General features: G+C 33.8%; 1 protein-coding gene across 10 annotated transcripts in view; it reads right to left on the bottom strand.

Annotated features, from left to right (window-relative positions):
* Positions 1 to 17,843, bottom strand: part of RBM26 (RNA binding motif protein 26) — an 84,627-nt gene that overhangs the window by 24,441 nt on the left and 42,343 nt on the right. For 7 of the 10 annotated variants that reach the window (XM_032402796.1, XM_032402797.1, XM_032402792.1 and 4 more), the window contains exons 10-18: positions 16,451 to 16,562; positions 15,185 to 15,344; positions 13,455 to 13,619; positions 12,674 to 12,805; positions 11,383 to 11,454; positions 4,479 to 4,604; positions 4,067 to 4,141; positions 2,259 to 2,426; positions 541 to 645 (exon numbers count right to left, since the gene is read on the bottom strand). In XM_032402796.1, coding sequence (XP_032258687.1) covers positions 541 to 645; positions 2,259 to 2,426; positions 4,067 to 4,141; positions 4,479 to 4,604; positions 11,383 to 11,454; positions 12,674 to 12,805; positions 13,455 to 13,619; positions 15,185 to 15,344; positions 16,451 to 16,562 — 1,115 coding nt within the window. The remainder of the gene's footprint in view (positions 1 to 540; positions 646 to 2,258; positions 2,427 to 4,066; positions 4,142 to 4,478; positions 4,605 to 11,382; positions 11,455 to 12,673; positions 12,806 to 13,454; positions 13,620 to 15,184; positions 15,345 to 16,450; positions 16,563 to 17,843) is intronic. The other 3 variants (XM_032402798.1, XM_032402799.1, XM_032402800.1) reach the window with 1 other exon arrangement.

Here is a 17,843-nt window from a genome sequence, read left to right as displayed (position 1 = left end):
TTACAAATGCTCACTGTAACAACCAATTTCACTAGGTTTTTCTTACGTAATCATACAGCTAAATTAGAAGGAAATAGTTTATTTTCTTTTATAAACATCCACAGCACCATCTATAGGCAAAACTTAAGTAAGCATGTTTTTAATACAGCTCTCCACTAAAATCTGATCCTTATAGTAACTCAATATAATATGCCTATATATGCACAGAATATCTCTGTAAGAATACCTGAAAAGACTTTAATAGATTTTGGTCCCACGGAGAAGGAGAGATTAAAGTTAGAAAAGGAACCAAACTCACCAGAAGTGGAAGGACCTGGGTGTACAGGCAGAACTGCTACCACCCCTCATTAAATAGAAGATTTTCTCTCCAGTTCTGAAAAATTTGCTAACTTCTTCTCTCTTTCCTATATCAACTCCCAGTATGTATGTCAGAGACTACCAACAATTATTGACTAGAATGAGGGAGATCTGTTTTCAAATTGACCACCATGACTACATCTGCTCCTCTTTAGCACACGGTGTAGTTGTGGTGAAACATACTTCCAGCTGTAACTCTGTATACTTTCTCCGAAGTTCAGTGACTTCTTCTCCAGCTTGCATCTTCTTATATAAATCCAGTTCTGTGTCAAGCAATTCTTTCTGCATCTAGAAAATGGTAATTAATAATTTAAGTGACAATTAATATCCTGCACTTATAAAAAACTTCTTTATACAAAGAACTTTTACACATTCCTGTTTAGTCCACACATTGCTTCTGTATCTCCAGTCCTCCCGCCCTAGTCCAAGCCATCAATCACTTCTGGTCTACACTACTACAACAGCTTCCTAACTTGTTCTACTTCCACTCATTTCCCTATAATTCGTTTTCCATACAGAAACCAGACTGAGATTTCTATGGACTGATATGAAGTAATTTTCAGGAAATAACTGTGAAAACAAACAAACAAACAAGGTGTTAACGAGCATTATACAGTATGCTTTTACACTGGAAAGAATACATACACACATACCAAGAGGGAGGGAAGAATGGGGATAGGGATAGAGTGGCAGGGATCAAAGGGAAAAGGTCTTCTATATATACCTTTTTTAATGTAATTTAACTTTCAAATCATGTTAATGTTTTATTTATTCAAAAAATAAAAGTCAGCAAGAATGAAAGGGAAGGGGATCCAAAACTTATCAAACTGATGACATAACCACACAAAAGAGGAAAAAAATAATCCTAGGCCACAGTTCTGACTCTATGCCCTTAGTTGAACATATTGTGAGCTTGTAAAGAATACAAATAAATTTTGAATCTTTTACTTGTCAGAAGTGGTATTGTTGTAGTAATTCGGGAACTATGTGGAATGTATTAAATGACTGTGCAAATGAGTACTGTACTGATGTTAGTGGGAAGCAAGTTGTCATTATGCGAACAGGATATAAAATATGGAATAAGAGGAAGAAAAGAAGAACCCTGTGGTACTGGATAGAATCAGAAATATCAATATGAACTCATGATTTTATACATATACATACATACACACAAGACCAAGTATAAATATTGTATAACTGGAGGTTTTTAAAAATCACTTAGTACCACATGAAATTCTCTTCCTCACTTATTCACATCCAATGGATTGATCTACCTGAATTTCCCCCTTTTAATCAATTCTACATAACGTTGTCAAAATGTTACTTTTAAGATTTTATTTATTCATTTGAGAGAGAGAGAATGAACAAGCGGAGGGAGAGAGGGAGAGGGAGAAGCTGACTCCCCACTGAACATGGAGCCCAATGCGGAACTCGGTTCCAGGAAATGGAGATCGTGACCTGAGCCAAAGACATATGCTTAATGGACTGAGCCACTCAGGTGCCTCCAGAATATTACTTCTGTTTATTAACCTTTTATACTATGAACTCCTTATAAAATAAAGCTCAAACTCTTAAGTATTTATCAAGCATTCAAGTACCTGTATCACTTTGTCCTCAAGCTATCTTTTCAAGATTATCTATAACTATCCTCCTAATTACTGACTTTCCAACTGTAATATAAAAGATTTAAAAATTAACAGAGAAAGGATTTAAAAGATTAATAGAGTTTGCTTGTCTGTATATATTTACTATTAATTAATGAAGGAGGGGAAAAATGTTAGCATATAATAGTCAGATTTTAAGCAAAGGATATACCTAAAAGGAAAACAATCTTAAAACAGTGTAGCATTTTAATGTTTCTTGGTAAGCAGTAAAATGAAGACCACCACAAAATAAAATACCTGAGTCTTGGTTTTTATACTTTTTGGAAGACAGCGTCCAGGAGAAGCAGCTTTGACCTCATCTTTCAACTTGGTAATATTTTTTGTCAAAACCTCTAAAGTTTTCATTATTTCTGCTTTATCTTCAGACTTCATTGATTTGTTTTTCTCCAGTTTTGAAATTAACATCTGCCAAATTTTTAAAAAAGAGAAAAATTAAGATACTTATTCCTCATATTATTAACAAAGCAAATACAGCAAAGTAAATATAAAAATAAATAACTACTGGTTTTAGTTTATATATTCATGGCAAAGCTTACAACTAACTACTAAGCAGAATAACAGATTTGGTGGTACTATCTCAATTCAAGTCTTAATCTTGGCACACTTTGTAAAGAATTACACATTACCACTGGTCTTTCAGAACATAAGTTCAAAGCACACAACCCTAAGAAATTCAAACTGACCACCGAAAAGTCAATTTGAAGTAGTATCAGTAATTTTACTTTCCAATCCATTTGTGGATATTACTGCCTCTAAGTATTCCCACTCCAAATGTAGTCTGCAACCCAGAAAGAACCAGAGGAAGTTTCATGGTTTCCTTCACATAATGAAATCTTAAAAAATTAATTACTTTGTTACAGGGAATAGTAACTGGCTGGCCTAAGAACGATATCCCCAAAATGGACAGGAATCAAAAGATAAACAAGGCAATACAGGGCAGAAGATACCACATATTATAGGTTTTCTGAGTCAAGGTGGTTTCAGTTTGTGGTGTAAAGTACTACAATTTCTCTTTATAAGGTGTATCTAAATTTAAATTAGAAATTATAAGCAAAACGTAAGAAGTTTCTGTATTTTCAATATTTTGAAATGTCATAACCTTTATTACTAGACATAATCAAAAACTAACACTAAACAGGGGCACCTGGGCAGCTCAGTTGTTAAGCGTCTGCCTTCGGCTCAGGTCATGATCCCAGGGTCCTGGGATCGAGCCCCGCATCGGGCTCCCTGCTCGGCGGGAAGCCTCCTTCTCCCTCTCCCATTCCCCCTGCTTGTGTTCCTGCTCTTGCTGTCTCTCTCTCTCTCTCTGTCAAATAAATAAATAAAATCTTTAAAAAAAAAAAAAAAAACTGACACTAATTAAATGTCATAGAGCAACTGTGTACAAAAGAAATACTGCAAACCATGCAAATAATCTTACATTTTTCTAGCAGCCACATTAAAAAGATTTTAAAAACCCAAACCAGTAAAGTTAACTAATACTGTATTTAACTCAATATATCCAAAATGCTGTACTTCAACAAAAATTATTGAGATGTTTTACTTTTTTCCTTTGTATTACATCTTTGCAATCTGGTATGCATTTTATATCCATAGAGCACATATCAATCTGGACTAGACACATTTCAAGTACTCAAAAGTTGGATGAAGCTATTAGCTACCATACTGGACAACACAAAACTAGAGGATCCCAAGCCAATTAAAGAAAGGTACGTATTTCAATACTGAGAAAAAGGTTCCAATTCACTATCTGTTGACAAACTACTGTGCAGCAACATATCTGGATAAATACTCCTTATTTTCACTTCAAGTTGACCACCCAGTTCCTTTAAACCACTCCAATCCCCAGTTCACCATTTAATGCTCTTCATCCCCAATACATTAATCAACTGATATATACTTTATCACTGATAAATATTTCAGTTTTAACCTCTTCAATTACATAAAATATATTTCATAAGATCAGCTATATAGTGTGAAATTAAATTTACTTAAAATTATAACACCATAAATATATTTTGCCAAATCTAACTTTAATATTTTACCTTCTGTGTTTCAATGTGCTTTTCTAAAATTTCTTGTTTCCGTTTCCTTACATCTTGCTGAAGTTTCAGTGCCTCCTAGAGAAAGAGACCAAAAATATCATTAGAATATTTACTGATAAAACAGATATTCCAGAGGAAAGAAATGGTTGTAGATACAGCAGCTTGGCAACAATTAAATGTAAAGTTTTGCTTTGTACAAGTTAAATATGTATTTAAGTTTCAAAGATCAATCAAGAGAAGCTTTCATTCCCCCCAAAATTAGTATTTACTGCTAAACTATGAAAAATAAAAATTCAGTGGACCCAACATACACTTTTCTTTTAGTTCTATTCTATGATAAGCCTTGAAAAAACACATACATGCAGAAAAGCTTTCCTACATGCACATTTTGTACACTATTATCTGTACTTACCTGTTTTTTTTTCTGTGCTTCATTATTGTCAAGTGCAGAGGTGGAAACAAGTAAGGTTTTCTGTGCAGCCTTCAAAGCAGCTGGATTATACACTGTTTTAGTTAGGCCAGTAGATGTAGACAACACCTACCAATACAAATTCAATTTCTTAAAAAATGTACCAAGCATTCGTGATTACCTGTCTTTTCTACAACTCAATTTTAAAACACTTTTGTCAAAAATCAGTACATTAAAATAAATGAATTATATACATGTAATAACTAAATCACATTTAGTGATTTGAAAGGAAGGGTATGACTAAGGCATAAACTATAAAATAAAAAAACTAAATTAACAGCATATACCTATAGAAAAAAAAGAACATACAAAAACTTGAAATAAAGAAAAAACATTGACATTACTACATCACTGAGAAAATATTAGTTGCTAAAAACATTTACTTAATATTCCTAGTGAATAAAGCAAAAACTGTACACAAGAGCATGACACAGGAGGAAACTGGATACTGTCCCTCAATTTAACACGATCATTTGCAATTTATAGTTCTGAAATTAACCTTTCTTAAGAACTTAAGAAACTGCTTTCTTCCTCCATTCCTCTGCTTGCATTGATCCCTCTGTTTTAAGTGACCTTATTCCCTTAAACCCAGCTCAGGTTCAGCAACAAACAGTCAAGACCTCCACAAAGCCCTAATCATTTATTTCTTCTACCCAGATCCTTCCATGAAATTTTATTCCTACGGCTATTCAAACATTTAATTAAAATGACCTAATGATATATTAATTTACATGTCTCTCTCCTTGTCTACACAGTAAAGCCAACAAAACCATGTATTTCTCCTCTTTATGCTTCTTCTACTACCTAAACCTTGTTACCAACTAATTATGAGACCCTGGGTAACTTCAAGCACCTTTTCTGGGCCTCAGTTTGTTCATCTGAGAATGTTTAAGTTGATGGCATCTAATGTCCTTACAAACTCAAAAATTCATTCCATGAGGGTAGGGTTTTTTTTTTTTTTTGGCTTCACTCACCACTCTATCTTCAGTGCCTAGAAAGTGCCAAGGCATGTAGTAAATACTCAACGAATAGTTTTGCACTAAATTAAACTGAAATGATGATAGATTGAAGTGTACAATCTACACAGGGTCAATTCAAAAAAATAAAAGTGTATAGGCTACCTTTTTTAGTCTTCAAATGCCAAAAGTTGTAGGTTCTATGGTGTGGTTAGTTAACAGTTCTTTATTGAGTCTAGAGATCCCTTAAGGGAAATCTATGAATGTTATAAAAACTAAACATGGAACCATATGTATGAACAATGTAACTTTCCTGAGGAAAAAACATAGTTTTCCAAAGTGTTAAGGGAGTTCCCTACCAAAAAAGGGGGTTAAAAGAACTACACAAACAGAAGATCATCAATGAGAAAAAGAGCCCTACTTTTAGCTACTAAAATATAAACATACGGGTCTATCAGAGAAGTATCAATCAGACACCATTTTCTAATGTTCTATCATGAAGTTAAGTTAGGGAACATCACAAAGATTAGACAACTCATCACTATTCGAAGTATTCAAGAATATTTTAGCCTCCAAGTAAAATAAAAACCTAGAATACCATTAATTATACTGGTTCCATACAATGCAACTGATGTGTAAAAATAAAGGTTCTTTACAATACTTGATGTGTATCAAATCTGACTGATAATTTTCTTCAATAACAAAAAATAATACTCAGCTATCACTAACAAATAATGAAATGGTTGCATTCAGTAAAATATGGAGTAAACACAGATTTACTTTGCAGTCTAACTTCAGTCACCATTCTCTGTAATACCAGAAAACAACTTCTTCTATGCTACCTTACCATACCACACAATGCTAAACTGCATGATCATACAAGTATAACAGAGTAACTTTATAAAGAAACACAAGATAATGTGCTAAAAACAGTGTGAGTGTCTCATAAACAGTTTTCTTCATGAGAGCTCTATAAAAAGTTGAAAAGTTGTGACCAAAAAGATTTCTATACTCAAGTAAGTTGGAAATAACATAAACCTACTTTCTAGTTTCAAAATGCATTTTACCATAAGAGCTGTGAGAAGGCCTGAAGTAAAGAAACCCATATAATTTGTTTAATTTGGCATTTCTCCAATTTCAATGAGAAGGGAACACTCCTTTTCAAAGTATACTTATTAACATCTGATATCAAACTAAGGAGTGCTGATTCAAAGTGAATAAAACTGTATGACAAGAATGAGGAGACTCCTTTACTCCTAAAAGCATCCCACTTCCTTGTTTTATCCAAGAACTGCCTTCTATACAAACAGAACATTAGCTAACATATTTCACTGAGCTCAAAACATCACTATGAAACACATTATCACAATGTACCCCTACTAAAGACAAAAAGGTTGCCAATTATAACCACAAACACCAATAAGATGTAGCCTAATTTCAGAGGTGTTGAAAGGTGAAAATAAAATGTCTTAGAAACAATGAACTATTAATCACAAATGCTGCTCACTATTTGAATCTATCTGGTTCTAGAGTTTAGATAGTAAGAGTATGAATAGCAAGGGATATCTGTATTTTCAAAAGACAAGGATGGAGTTGTGATAAAAGAGAAGAAAATCTGTTAAGAATGAAACCAGTGGAAGGAAATGACAAATCCAACAGAAAAGAAGGTGCTACAACTCCTAAGAACAAAGTCAAAGCATAGGTGGTGGTCTTTCAAACAACCACACCTTATTTTCCAAACAGGTTTCGGCATGTGCTGTATTTTTACATACTGATCTTATTGCATTCACCTATTAACTCCAAAGGCTGGTGAATTCTTTTGGATTTTTCACATATACTATCATGTCATCTGTGAGTAAATATAGTTTTGTTTCTTCTTTTGCCACCTTTTCACCGTTTATTTTCTTGCCTTACTATACTGGTTAGGCCCTACACTAAAAAAAGTGATGAGAGTGGACATCCTTTCTTGTTCCTGATCTCAAGAGGGAAATCATTCACTATTCACTATTCAGTATGTTAGCTATAGAGGTTTTATGAAGATAAACTTTATCAAATTAAGGAAGTTTCTTTCTATTCTTATTTTGTGCATTGTTTATTGTGACTAAGTAATAAATTTTATCATATGCTTTTTCTACTGAAATAATCATAGGAGGTTCTTCCCACCCTTCTCCCCCTTAGTCTGTTAATGTGGTGAATTAAGCTGATTTTCAAATGTTAACTCAATCTTGCATTTCTGGAATAAATTCTACCTGGCCAGGTCGTATTATCTTTTTTCATATCACTGAGAATTTGTTAATTATTTAGCTTAGGATTTTTGTGTGTACATTCATGAGCTATTGCTTATAATTTTCCTTTATTGTAATATATTTGTCAGGTTTGGTGTCAAAGGTCCGTTGAATTCAAAAGGTGAGCTGAAAAGTATCATATATGCTTTGTTATTAAAATGTACATCACATTACTACTACCTCTCACTTTCCAAGACAAAGTCAATTTCTTAACAAGATAGAAGTTATAATCCATTAACACCTCTTTATCTTATTTCCTATGTAAAATATTACCAGCCATAACTACCACTAGTTCTTGTAAAGAAAGAGAAAAACAGATTTTTCTCATGGATAAGAATGGAAGGGGGGAAAAAGTATCTTGTAAAAATTATTAAAAAAAGAACTTGGTTCCCAGAAAATTCAGCATACAAGTAATTTTATAGAAATCATCTCTCTCCGTAAGAAAAACAATCCTGGTAATAATTCCGACTAAATAATCCAGGTAATAATCCTGAGAGAGATCAATGTATTAAAAAAAAAAAAATCAAAAGTAGTCAGTAACAGTTATAAAAAGAAACTCATAAATTCCTTTACTGTTATATTTAAAGTAGCAAAATTATACAACAAACGCAAATTTAAAAATCAAAGGGTTACTTAGATGACTGCATTTTATAGTTAAGGAAACTGAGAGAGTAAGATTTGTTCAGGATCATACCTAATGTCAGCTGCTGTATCAACAGCTGAAGTCTCACAAATGACTTGCAATGTTCCTTCAGTATACCACACACTTTCCCTTTTAAAAGTTGCACGGTACATATGTTAACGTATCATATTGCAAAGAGACCAAGATATATATTTTTAGATTTAAAAAAGGGGGGCGGGGAGAGAAACTACTGCTAAGCTGCTAAGAAACAATAACATCCTGTATCACAAGTCTAATACACCTGAAACTAATAATGATATACAAACATTAAATAGTCAAGTGATTAATCATTTTACCTTCTTAGTCTTTAAGAAGGGTCTTAGGGAGATAATTTGGGCAGTCTAAGTCTTTCTGTAGACTAATCAAGATGGTACAGATGCCACCTTTATTCTTGATAAATTGCTCTGTCGTGAGAGGTACTCAAACATCATTTCACTGATCACTCTTTCCAAATAGTACCTATTTAATAGCTACTACAATGCCTTAAGATTTAGCAGTATCGATTAGGTTTTAAGTTTCCTCTCTCAACCCTCTCACAAAAACAACTTTTAGAATAAAGAAGAATCACTGAGGGGTTTACTCAGTGTTGTTGATTGGAAGGGGAAAATTTTTACATTTTTATACTTACCTGCTTTAATAACGACAGAAGATACTGTATAGATACTAGTTTTGAGAATTTCCCAGCCTTCAATTTGATGATGGGAAACATTCTTCTATCCTTCCTAAGACTTCTCTGAATCACTAACCTCTAAGGATTCTTCAGCAAAAACCCCTATAGACTTGGCGAACGGGAACAACCAAGAATAAGCAAAAACAAAATGCTATTCTATAAACAGGTTCACTGAAGATGACTGGAAGTTACACACCTGCAAGTAACTGCTTTCCTTAAAAGATTCTTTACAGTATTTACAGTATTTTTTCATGAAAATACTACCATTAGTGATTTTTCAGTGAGTGGTAACTATATGAGTAAATGTATACTATCAATTCCAAATTTGTATCCCCTTTAACCTAAAGCTATATAAAACACATTAAAAAAACAAAAACAGAAGCAAACATACCAGAAAGGTTCTGTAAAAGCTATAATTAGTAATGTCAATTTCTAAATCTTGACATAAACAGATGCTAAGCATAAAGTTTTTAGGCCTCTCCAGAATTGGTCATTACTACACAAAGTGTAACAGACTTTTTTATTTTCTTTACTCCTTAGTTACTTATTATCAAGGAGGATAAACCTAATCAAAGTAAGTATTTAGATACTGCTAAATTCAGTAGCATAGACTAAGATATAGACAAATTCAGGGGAAAAAAGGGAGGCATTATATGGAAAAAATTTGAAGATTTTATAGAATAGTGTAAAGAGATTTTCAATCTTTAAAAGAATGACTAGAATTCACTTAGAGGAAAATGCACTCCAGGAAAATCACCACCAAAAAAAAGAAAAAGAAAAAGGCAGGAAAGAGTGAGGAACAATGAGTAGAAAAGGGCCTGCTAAGGCAGAACGAAGGACTAACACGGAGATGTGTGGCCCAAATAACCGAGGTATGATGAGCTATGAATCAAGCAGTTATTTAGCTGGGGAAATGAAAGTTTCTGTAAGAAGTTAACATTAAAATAAGGCTGGGATTTTTTACAATGGTGATATATAAACTACAGGAGGGGCATACAGCTAGGACACCACATCTAGAGGCCTGGAAACTGAAAGTGGTGGAAGAAAGAGAAGTGGATGACAAACACAAGTGAATGACTGAACAACTTGGAAAATGGTGGTATAACTTCCAGAGGTTGGGTGAGGAGGAGAGGTTAATTTACATGGGAAATCCTCATTTTTTAAGCACATTATGCCTGAAGTAATGTTGAGGTGCCCAAGATAAAAATCTGAAATACAGAGTAAGATTCGGATTCAAATTTTTAGAATTGCCGTAGTTTAACACGGTAAATAAGGAAAAGAATATACAGAAGAACCAGTGGAGAGAGGTTAGCCATCTCATGGAATGCTCTATGTAACATATGGAGTCAACTTCCTACATAATCTTAATAATGGAAAGAGCCATGGATGTAAAATAGAGGAGACCCACATTCCAGTCCTGACTCAGTATTTCCTAGTACATCCACTTGGGCCTTACCTTCTTTTTAAAGTGAGGACAGAGAAATGAGAAAAATTATCTAATCCTATTCTGTGATTCCATATATCCCAAATAAGACTAAAGACCAGAGCATTCACTCATACCTAAATAGAAAAAAATAAATAACACATCTACACAGAACTGTAAGACAGGTCCATGAATGGTCTTAATCAGTATTTACCCCATCATTTAAAAAAAGAAATGACAAATGACAATTGTCAGGCTATGTACAATAGCTGTTAGTAATAAATAAAAAATTTACATTTACATCATCCTTTCCAATTAGAAAATACTTTTAAATGAATCATTTTATTTAATCCTCACAAAACCCTGTGAGCAACACAAATTTACAATCATCATTTCACCAATGAAGAAAAAGAATCAGAAAGGTTAAGAGCACTGCCCAATATCATGCCGGTTAGTAAGTGAAGAGCCAGAACTCAAACTCCGGTAAAATTCCTAATTTGTGGCCTTTTCCATTAGGCTGCCAGAGTTTTCAAATTAAAATGCACAGTATCTCTAAAGAAAATATAGTAAATAAAGAGAGAAAATGAAAAGAAGGAAGCACATGGACATACAGTGAGAGGCAAATATTAAAATGCTGATGCAAAAAGTAAAAAAAGTATAGGCAAATATTTTTCTTTTTCAGCAAATGGAAAGCAAAAAGGTAGGAATAAGAGATACAGATACTATTAAGAAGCAAGAGTTTAGAACTATGAAAAAAATTAAAAAATTAAGATGCCACCTGAAAACATGTATGAAGCCAAGACAAACACATCATGCTATTATTCTTCTTACCTTTTCAGTTGCTGAAACAGATGGCTTTGATACAAAACCCAACCTGTCCTTCACAGATAACTTAGTTACATTCTAAAAAAATTAAAATGGACATATTCAGTGTTTCCCCAAACATATAGGTCTGTTGGGATTTTGAACATTCGGATTCTACTAATATATACTGACTCATTAAGTATACAGATGTTAATCACACAAACTTGGGCCTTTTTCAAAGACAGAGACAGAAAGAAAATGTGTGTGGAAAAACAAACAGTATGCAGTATTACTCAATCATAAACAATTATGATGTAAAGTAAGGTTTGAACCAGGTATTTACTAAAGTCCCCTCCACTGATACAGAATCATAAATTCTTAGAATCCTATGTTGACAAGTAGAAAGTGTGAACATTGTAAGTATCAGATTTGAGTAATTAAAATATGTGCCTGCTTCTTAAGCTTAAAAAATAAAAGTCATTCTTTCCTAAAGTATGTTTTTATAGCCAAATACACTGTTTCTGGTGATGATTTGAGATAACAGGATGGGGAATTATTATCGTAATTGGGGTTTTTTTTAGTAACTAAGAATTTATCAATTTCCATTCTGCATGTTTTCATAGACTCTCATTATCTTACTCTTCAGGAATTATCTAGGAAGACTATTTTAATAAAACAGCATCCTAACTACATCCTAACACTACTTTAAACAGCAAATGCTGAAACATCTAGAGACAAAAGAAAGCTAAGTTTCAGAGACTGAGAGTGCAGAAACAAGAAACTGCCACTCAAGTGTGGAAGGCAGTGGGAAGGGAATGACATGTGGAGAAGAGAATCTGAAAGTCAGGAATAAGTGATGCAAAGTTCTGAGAGCTGCATAAGTAACCTGAAACAGTATTATCAAGCATGCTAAAACCTGATGGCTTAAAAGCCTTCCCTTCCTAAAAGCTTTTGGTGCAGTCTACTGTATCATTCTCTCTGGAACAGAAATCTAGTTAAGTAAAAGATGATGGGAAAAATAAGATTTAGTGTACTGAACTTCATTTATCAGGCAGTTTTGCTTGAAAATAACTCCTCCACAAAATGAAAGGGAACTCAAGTATTAACTAGAGAGAGAATTTAAAATTCAAATACTATAGGAAAAGTAGAATGTGAAAATCTTATGCTAACGGTAAAAAGAAAATTTACAGGTGGAGTTCATAGACTATGATATTTCCGTATAAAATATATACAATTAACTATAATTCAAATCACAAGGGAAACTAATTTGCTGAGAACCTGTTATGGGACAGACACAAGGAGAAGACTTTTCATTTACCTGAGGAAGGTCTGAACTGGCACTCTGGGCTTCTGCTGGTTCAACAGTATTTGAAGGTACTGGACCCAACCGCTCTTTGACCGACTGCTTCACAACAGGTAAAATGGGCTGCTGGACTAAGGGCTGCATTACCTCAGAACAAGAAAAAATGTTAAACAAGAGGATTAGTTCATGAACATGTCAAGTAACCTCTGTTATCTGTTATTAAATTGCCCATGTAGACAGTTTTAAAAGCGCAGCTTATAATCAAAACCTGTCTTCCAAATTCCTTCACACACATATACAGATGTTTTTCTTTGCATAAATTAACTTATTTATAAAGTAAATAATGAACAGGAGAAAATTCAATTGAGAAACAAACTGCTATAAACCCTCCTACAAGCAACTAATCTAACATTACTTAGTGACTGGTTCACTGAAAAAGAGCAAGAGGAAGGAGGGAGGGAGAGAGGAAGGGAAGGATTTCCAAGATGAACACACAGTCTGAGTTTCTGGAATATGTATAGCTACCACATACTGAGTATCTCCTATCTACCAGGGACTTTTCTATATGCTTTACATCTTAACATCCTACAACTGTCTAAACTAGGGAATTAACTTCACAATAAAATGAGAGAACAGGTTAGGGACATTAAGTAAGTTCCTTCAGTCTTTACAGTTAACAGAGTTAGAGCCAGAATCTGAACTCAAGTCTACCTGACTGCAGCACTCCTGCTGCTCTTAAACACTATGCTGAGCTTTCTAAGAAAAGCAGTGAATTTCACACAAATCTCTCTCTTACCTTTGGAGAAGTAGTTTGTAATTGCTGGGTACTTCCTTCTCTGTGCCAATAAACCTTAATAAAGCGATTGTTTAGTACTGCTTCTGTACTTGATATAGCTTTCTTTGCTTCTTCATATGTTGCAAACTGGATAAGAGCACCTTCAGGATCACCATTATAAGCAACCTAAGATTTAAAATATTAAGAACAGTGAATTCCAAAAGAATCCACTGCTTCATCCAGTAAAATTCCTCAAGAGATGAAATTCTGGTCCCTCCAGGTAATATTCTATCTTTACCCTTTCTTATATCTAGATTATTTACCATAGTTTACTTTCACTCCCAAAGATACGTTAACTAAGGACTGTACAAAATGCAACCTGAAACAACAGTGAGATACCATGTTTTGCTCCTCAGTTTTGAAAATTTTCCTAAATTAATTTTACCAGGGCAGTTAAATTGTATGACGAAAAGAATATTCCAAAAACTTTTTTGTGTCTCCATCTAAATGTGGTAGATAAAACTAAATTGCTATAAAAAGATATTCAGATATTTAAGACTAGGTAACTATGGGGTAATATGTATACCACAGGCCCAAAATATATATATTTTGTGTGTGCTAACTGGTAAGTAGATAGACACAGAAATAAAAAAAAACTAGAATAATACATGATATATTTTTAACAATAATAGGATTATGGGGATATATGGAAAGGAATGAGAAGAACACAAAGAGCTGAAGGGGAAACATTTCCTTTAAATTCTATACAAACTTCTATTGCCCCACACCAAGGAAGCATGCATTTTTTCATGTTCTTTTTATATTATTTTTTAAATGTCAAGAAAGCAAAATTTTCCAAATAATTGACTTCAGTTGTACTCTCTAAAACTTATTTTTATCAGGTTATGGGAAATAATTATTTTAGTTTAAAAGAACATCGTACAAACTGGAAAAAAAGCCCAACATTATTTCAACATTTAGACATATCATATAATGTAAACTCAACACTAAATAACCTCACAAATTACGTATACCCAAGCCAAGGTCTAATGATAGGTGAAGTCATATACAAAATGTACTGATATTTAATCCTTAAGGATGTTCAAAAGTGATAGAGGAAAAAGTTAAATATTTAAACTAACTAAGGATCACGTGGTGTTTGGGCCCCAAAAGTATCTGTTAAGTGCTTCCCACTATACAGGCAGCAAAAACAACCTGACAAGCATTCTGCTGTAATGCTTCAGAGAAACTAAGGAAATGGACACTATTAAACATTAGATTTTCCGGGGCACCTGGGTGGCTCAGTCAGTTAAGCGTCTGCCTTTGGCTCAGGTCATGATCCCAGGGTCCTGGGATTGAGCTCACGTCAGGCTCTCTGCTCAGCTGGAGCCTGCTTCTCCCTCTCCCTGCCACTCTCCCTGTTTGTACTCTCTCTCTAATAAATAAATATTTAAAAATAATAAAAAATAAAAAAGATCAGATTTTCCTACTCTGATTAAAGTTTGCTATAATTTTATAATAACTTCTATTAGGCAGGAAGCATATAATAATCAAAACTGCCTTCTGAAAGCAAAAAACTCACTCAAAATCACATATTGTTTCAAAAATACAGTTTCATCTCATTCCAATTTTCCAAATTTAGAATGTCACCAAATTTTCCATCTTCCTTTATAAAAGTATTTTTCTTACTACATTAAACTCCCTCCCTAAATAATTAAGCAAAGACAAGAGAATTACTTCATAGCTCTTACCTGTAAGTTAACCAAGGTTCCAAATCGACTAAAGTGTTCATTAAGTTTGCTGATATTATTTAATTCTGGGGGAACTTTTCTAAGTTCAAGTTTGGTATTTTCATTTCCAAACTGAACCTTCTTCTGGAAGCCTGGGCTGTTTGTTCTATTAAAATTTGGCCTGTAACAAAAATCAAGTTGATTAATACATTTATCCATTTTCAAATAGATAAACCCCTATCAAGCACAAATTAATAAAGTTTTACAATTTAAGTTCAATTGTTTTTTCAAAACTGAAATTACTGGTTGATAAAGAAAATTTAAATTTTCTTCCAAAAACTGAAATTTCCAAATTAGTACTGTACATATCTTTCATAGAAGCTGAGAAGGGTTCTTCTATGCCATTTATTATGTTCCACTTCAAATCCATGCCTACTTAAGCAGGAAAGGTCCAGTGCTCTTTTAGTAAATTTGCATATACAGTTTTTGTTGCACTTCTGCAAAAGCTAGCTTACTGAAATGTATCCTATTCTAAAACACTGATTAAAAACAAGGTACAACCGTCTCAACCACTTTCCAACTTAAAAAAAAAAAAATGTCAAAACTGTAAACCATACATCTGGCACTTGAAAAAAGGACAAAACTGTGGCCCAGAGAGGTTACACTGCTTGCCTTACATCACAGAATTACAGGCAGAGCCAGCACTGGATATTATCCATTATCAAATGATGTTAAAGTTCTGAAAGTGTGATCCAGGTCCTTCCCTCCTTTAACTTGCAAATTTATAAGAGAATCATCACATGCATCCCAACATTCTTGTTCCTTCCCTCTTTCTCTGAAGCCCTTCCCTGACAACTTTAATGTCTATCCAGCCTCCCCTGCTCCCCAAAAGATCACTTTCCAGCTCTTAATAGGACTTGGCCACATGCTAAAGCCTCCTCCCAAACCTGACCCAACCCTAATAGTGGGCTCATGACTATCCTTTATATAGGTAGTTTTCAGTGACATCTCTAAGTTAAGCAGTGTTTTTTTTCTGGAGGTGGGGAAAGGTAGAAAGAGGAAAAATTGTGTTCTTGACTACCACACCATTTCTATATGAAAATGCCTTCCAAGTACCAATTAACTTACAAATATTTAGAAATCAATGTACACTATAGTGTGAGACTGCTTACAGAACAGAATTATATAAAGCTCATTTTGAAAGAGAATACTATACTGCCAAATAATATTCCAGTATCCTAAAAATCACTGTACAATAAAATTCCTCAATTTTCCCTGCCAGCTTACTTATCAAACCAGGTCTTCTTTGTAGGAGCTCCAGGCTCCCCGGAACCAATGGTTCTTTTCCTTGATTCTGAATCCACTACTATCCTCATACTGCTTTTATTAGGAGGCTTTTCTATTTGAAAAGAAAAGAGAGCACAGATTAATACTCTTTATCACAGCTACTTCCTTAAATGCAGACTGAAAACAAAGTTCTGGCTTTTTGTCCAAATACACATTTTTAGAAGAAATAGAAATAAATGTAGATTCAAATATAATAATCTAAGGGATTTTAACTTATTCTGAATTCATTTCATACCTAACTAAAGAAGACTCAGTAATTCTTACATGTCAAATTACAATATGACTTCTGCAGGCCATTTCTTTTTGAGGCGGGGGGCGGGGGGCGTGTAAAATCCACATGACTGTTTCCATTTGCCATCACCCTCCCCATAAATAAATGTACAAATAAACCATCTTGAGGCTTTGAGTTCATAGTTTTGAAATCAAATGCACAATCTAAATTTAACATTTATTCAAATTTAAATGTATTCAAAATTTAACATTAACCCAATGACCTTTAAGAATTTGTAACTTAAAAAAAAAGAATTGATAGAGTTGTGATTGAAGTAAGTTGCCTATTTAAATATCAACACAGTAACACAAAGTATATTTGATTTTTTTTTTTTTAAGATTTTATTTATTTCTTTGACAGAGAGAGACAGTGAGAGAGGGAACACAAGCAAGGGGAGTGGGAGAGGGAGAAGCAGGCTTCTGCTGAGCAGGGAGCCTGACACGGGGCTCGATCCCAGGACCCTGGGATCATGACCTGAGCCGAAGGCAGACGCTGAACGACTGAGCCACCCAGGTGCCCCAGCATACTTGATTTAAAAAGGTATTCAAGATTGAAATGCAGTACAAAAGATATATGTGTGTGTGTGTGTGTGTATATATATGTTACTTTCAACACTTTTCATTTACTTAGTTGGAATGTGACAAACATAGGTATATTTAACCTGTTATTCCTAAACAACACTAAAGCTTAAAACATGCAAACCTTAATCCACATAGAAAAATATAATTTTAAAATCCTTTTAAAAGATGGATAAATTGATTGCATATATCCTATTCTTAATATTTCTAAACATACAACTAACCAAAATAACTTAAAGTGTTTCAGCACAACCTCTCTCATGGATGGCTACAACTCTGATCTCCATCAATCTCTCTACCGCACATGAACTCTAAGAGTCAGCCCTCAATTTCTAACTTGTTGGTTTTCTCTGGCCATCTAGTTCTGAAAATCCTACAGGTTTCTCAAAACTCAGAGTACATACAAAGTACAAATTATCTTCATATCAAATGTACTTTTCAAATCTTTCTTAAGCATTTCTATTAATGAAACTACTATTTGATT

Source organism: Phoca vitulina, unplaced genomic scaffold (genome assembly GCF_004348235.1).
Source record: "Phoca vitulina isolate PV1807 unplaced genomic scaffold, GSC_HSeal_1.0 scaffold5, whole genome shotgun sequence".
NCBI lineage: Eukaryota > Metazoa > Chordata > Mammalia > Carnivora > Phocidae > Phoca > Phoca vitulina.
Note: the sequence above shows the minus strand (reverse complement) of the source record. Positions and strands in the feature narration are given on the sequence as shown.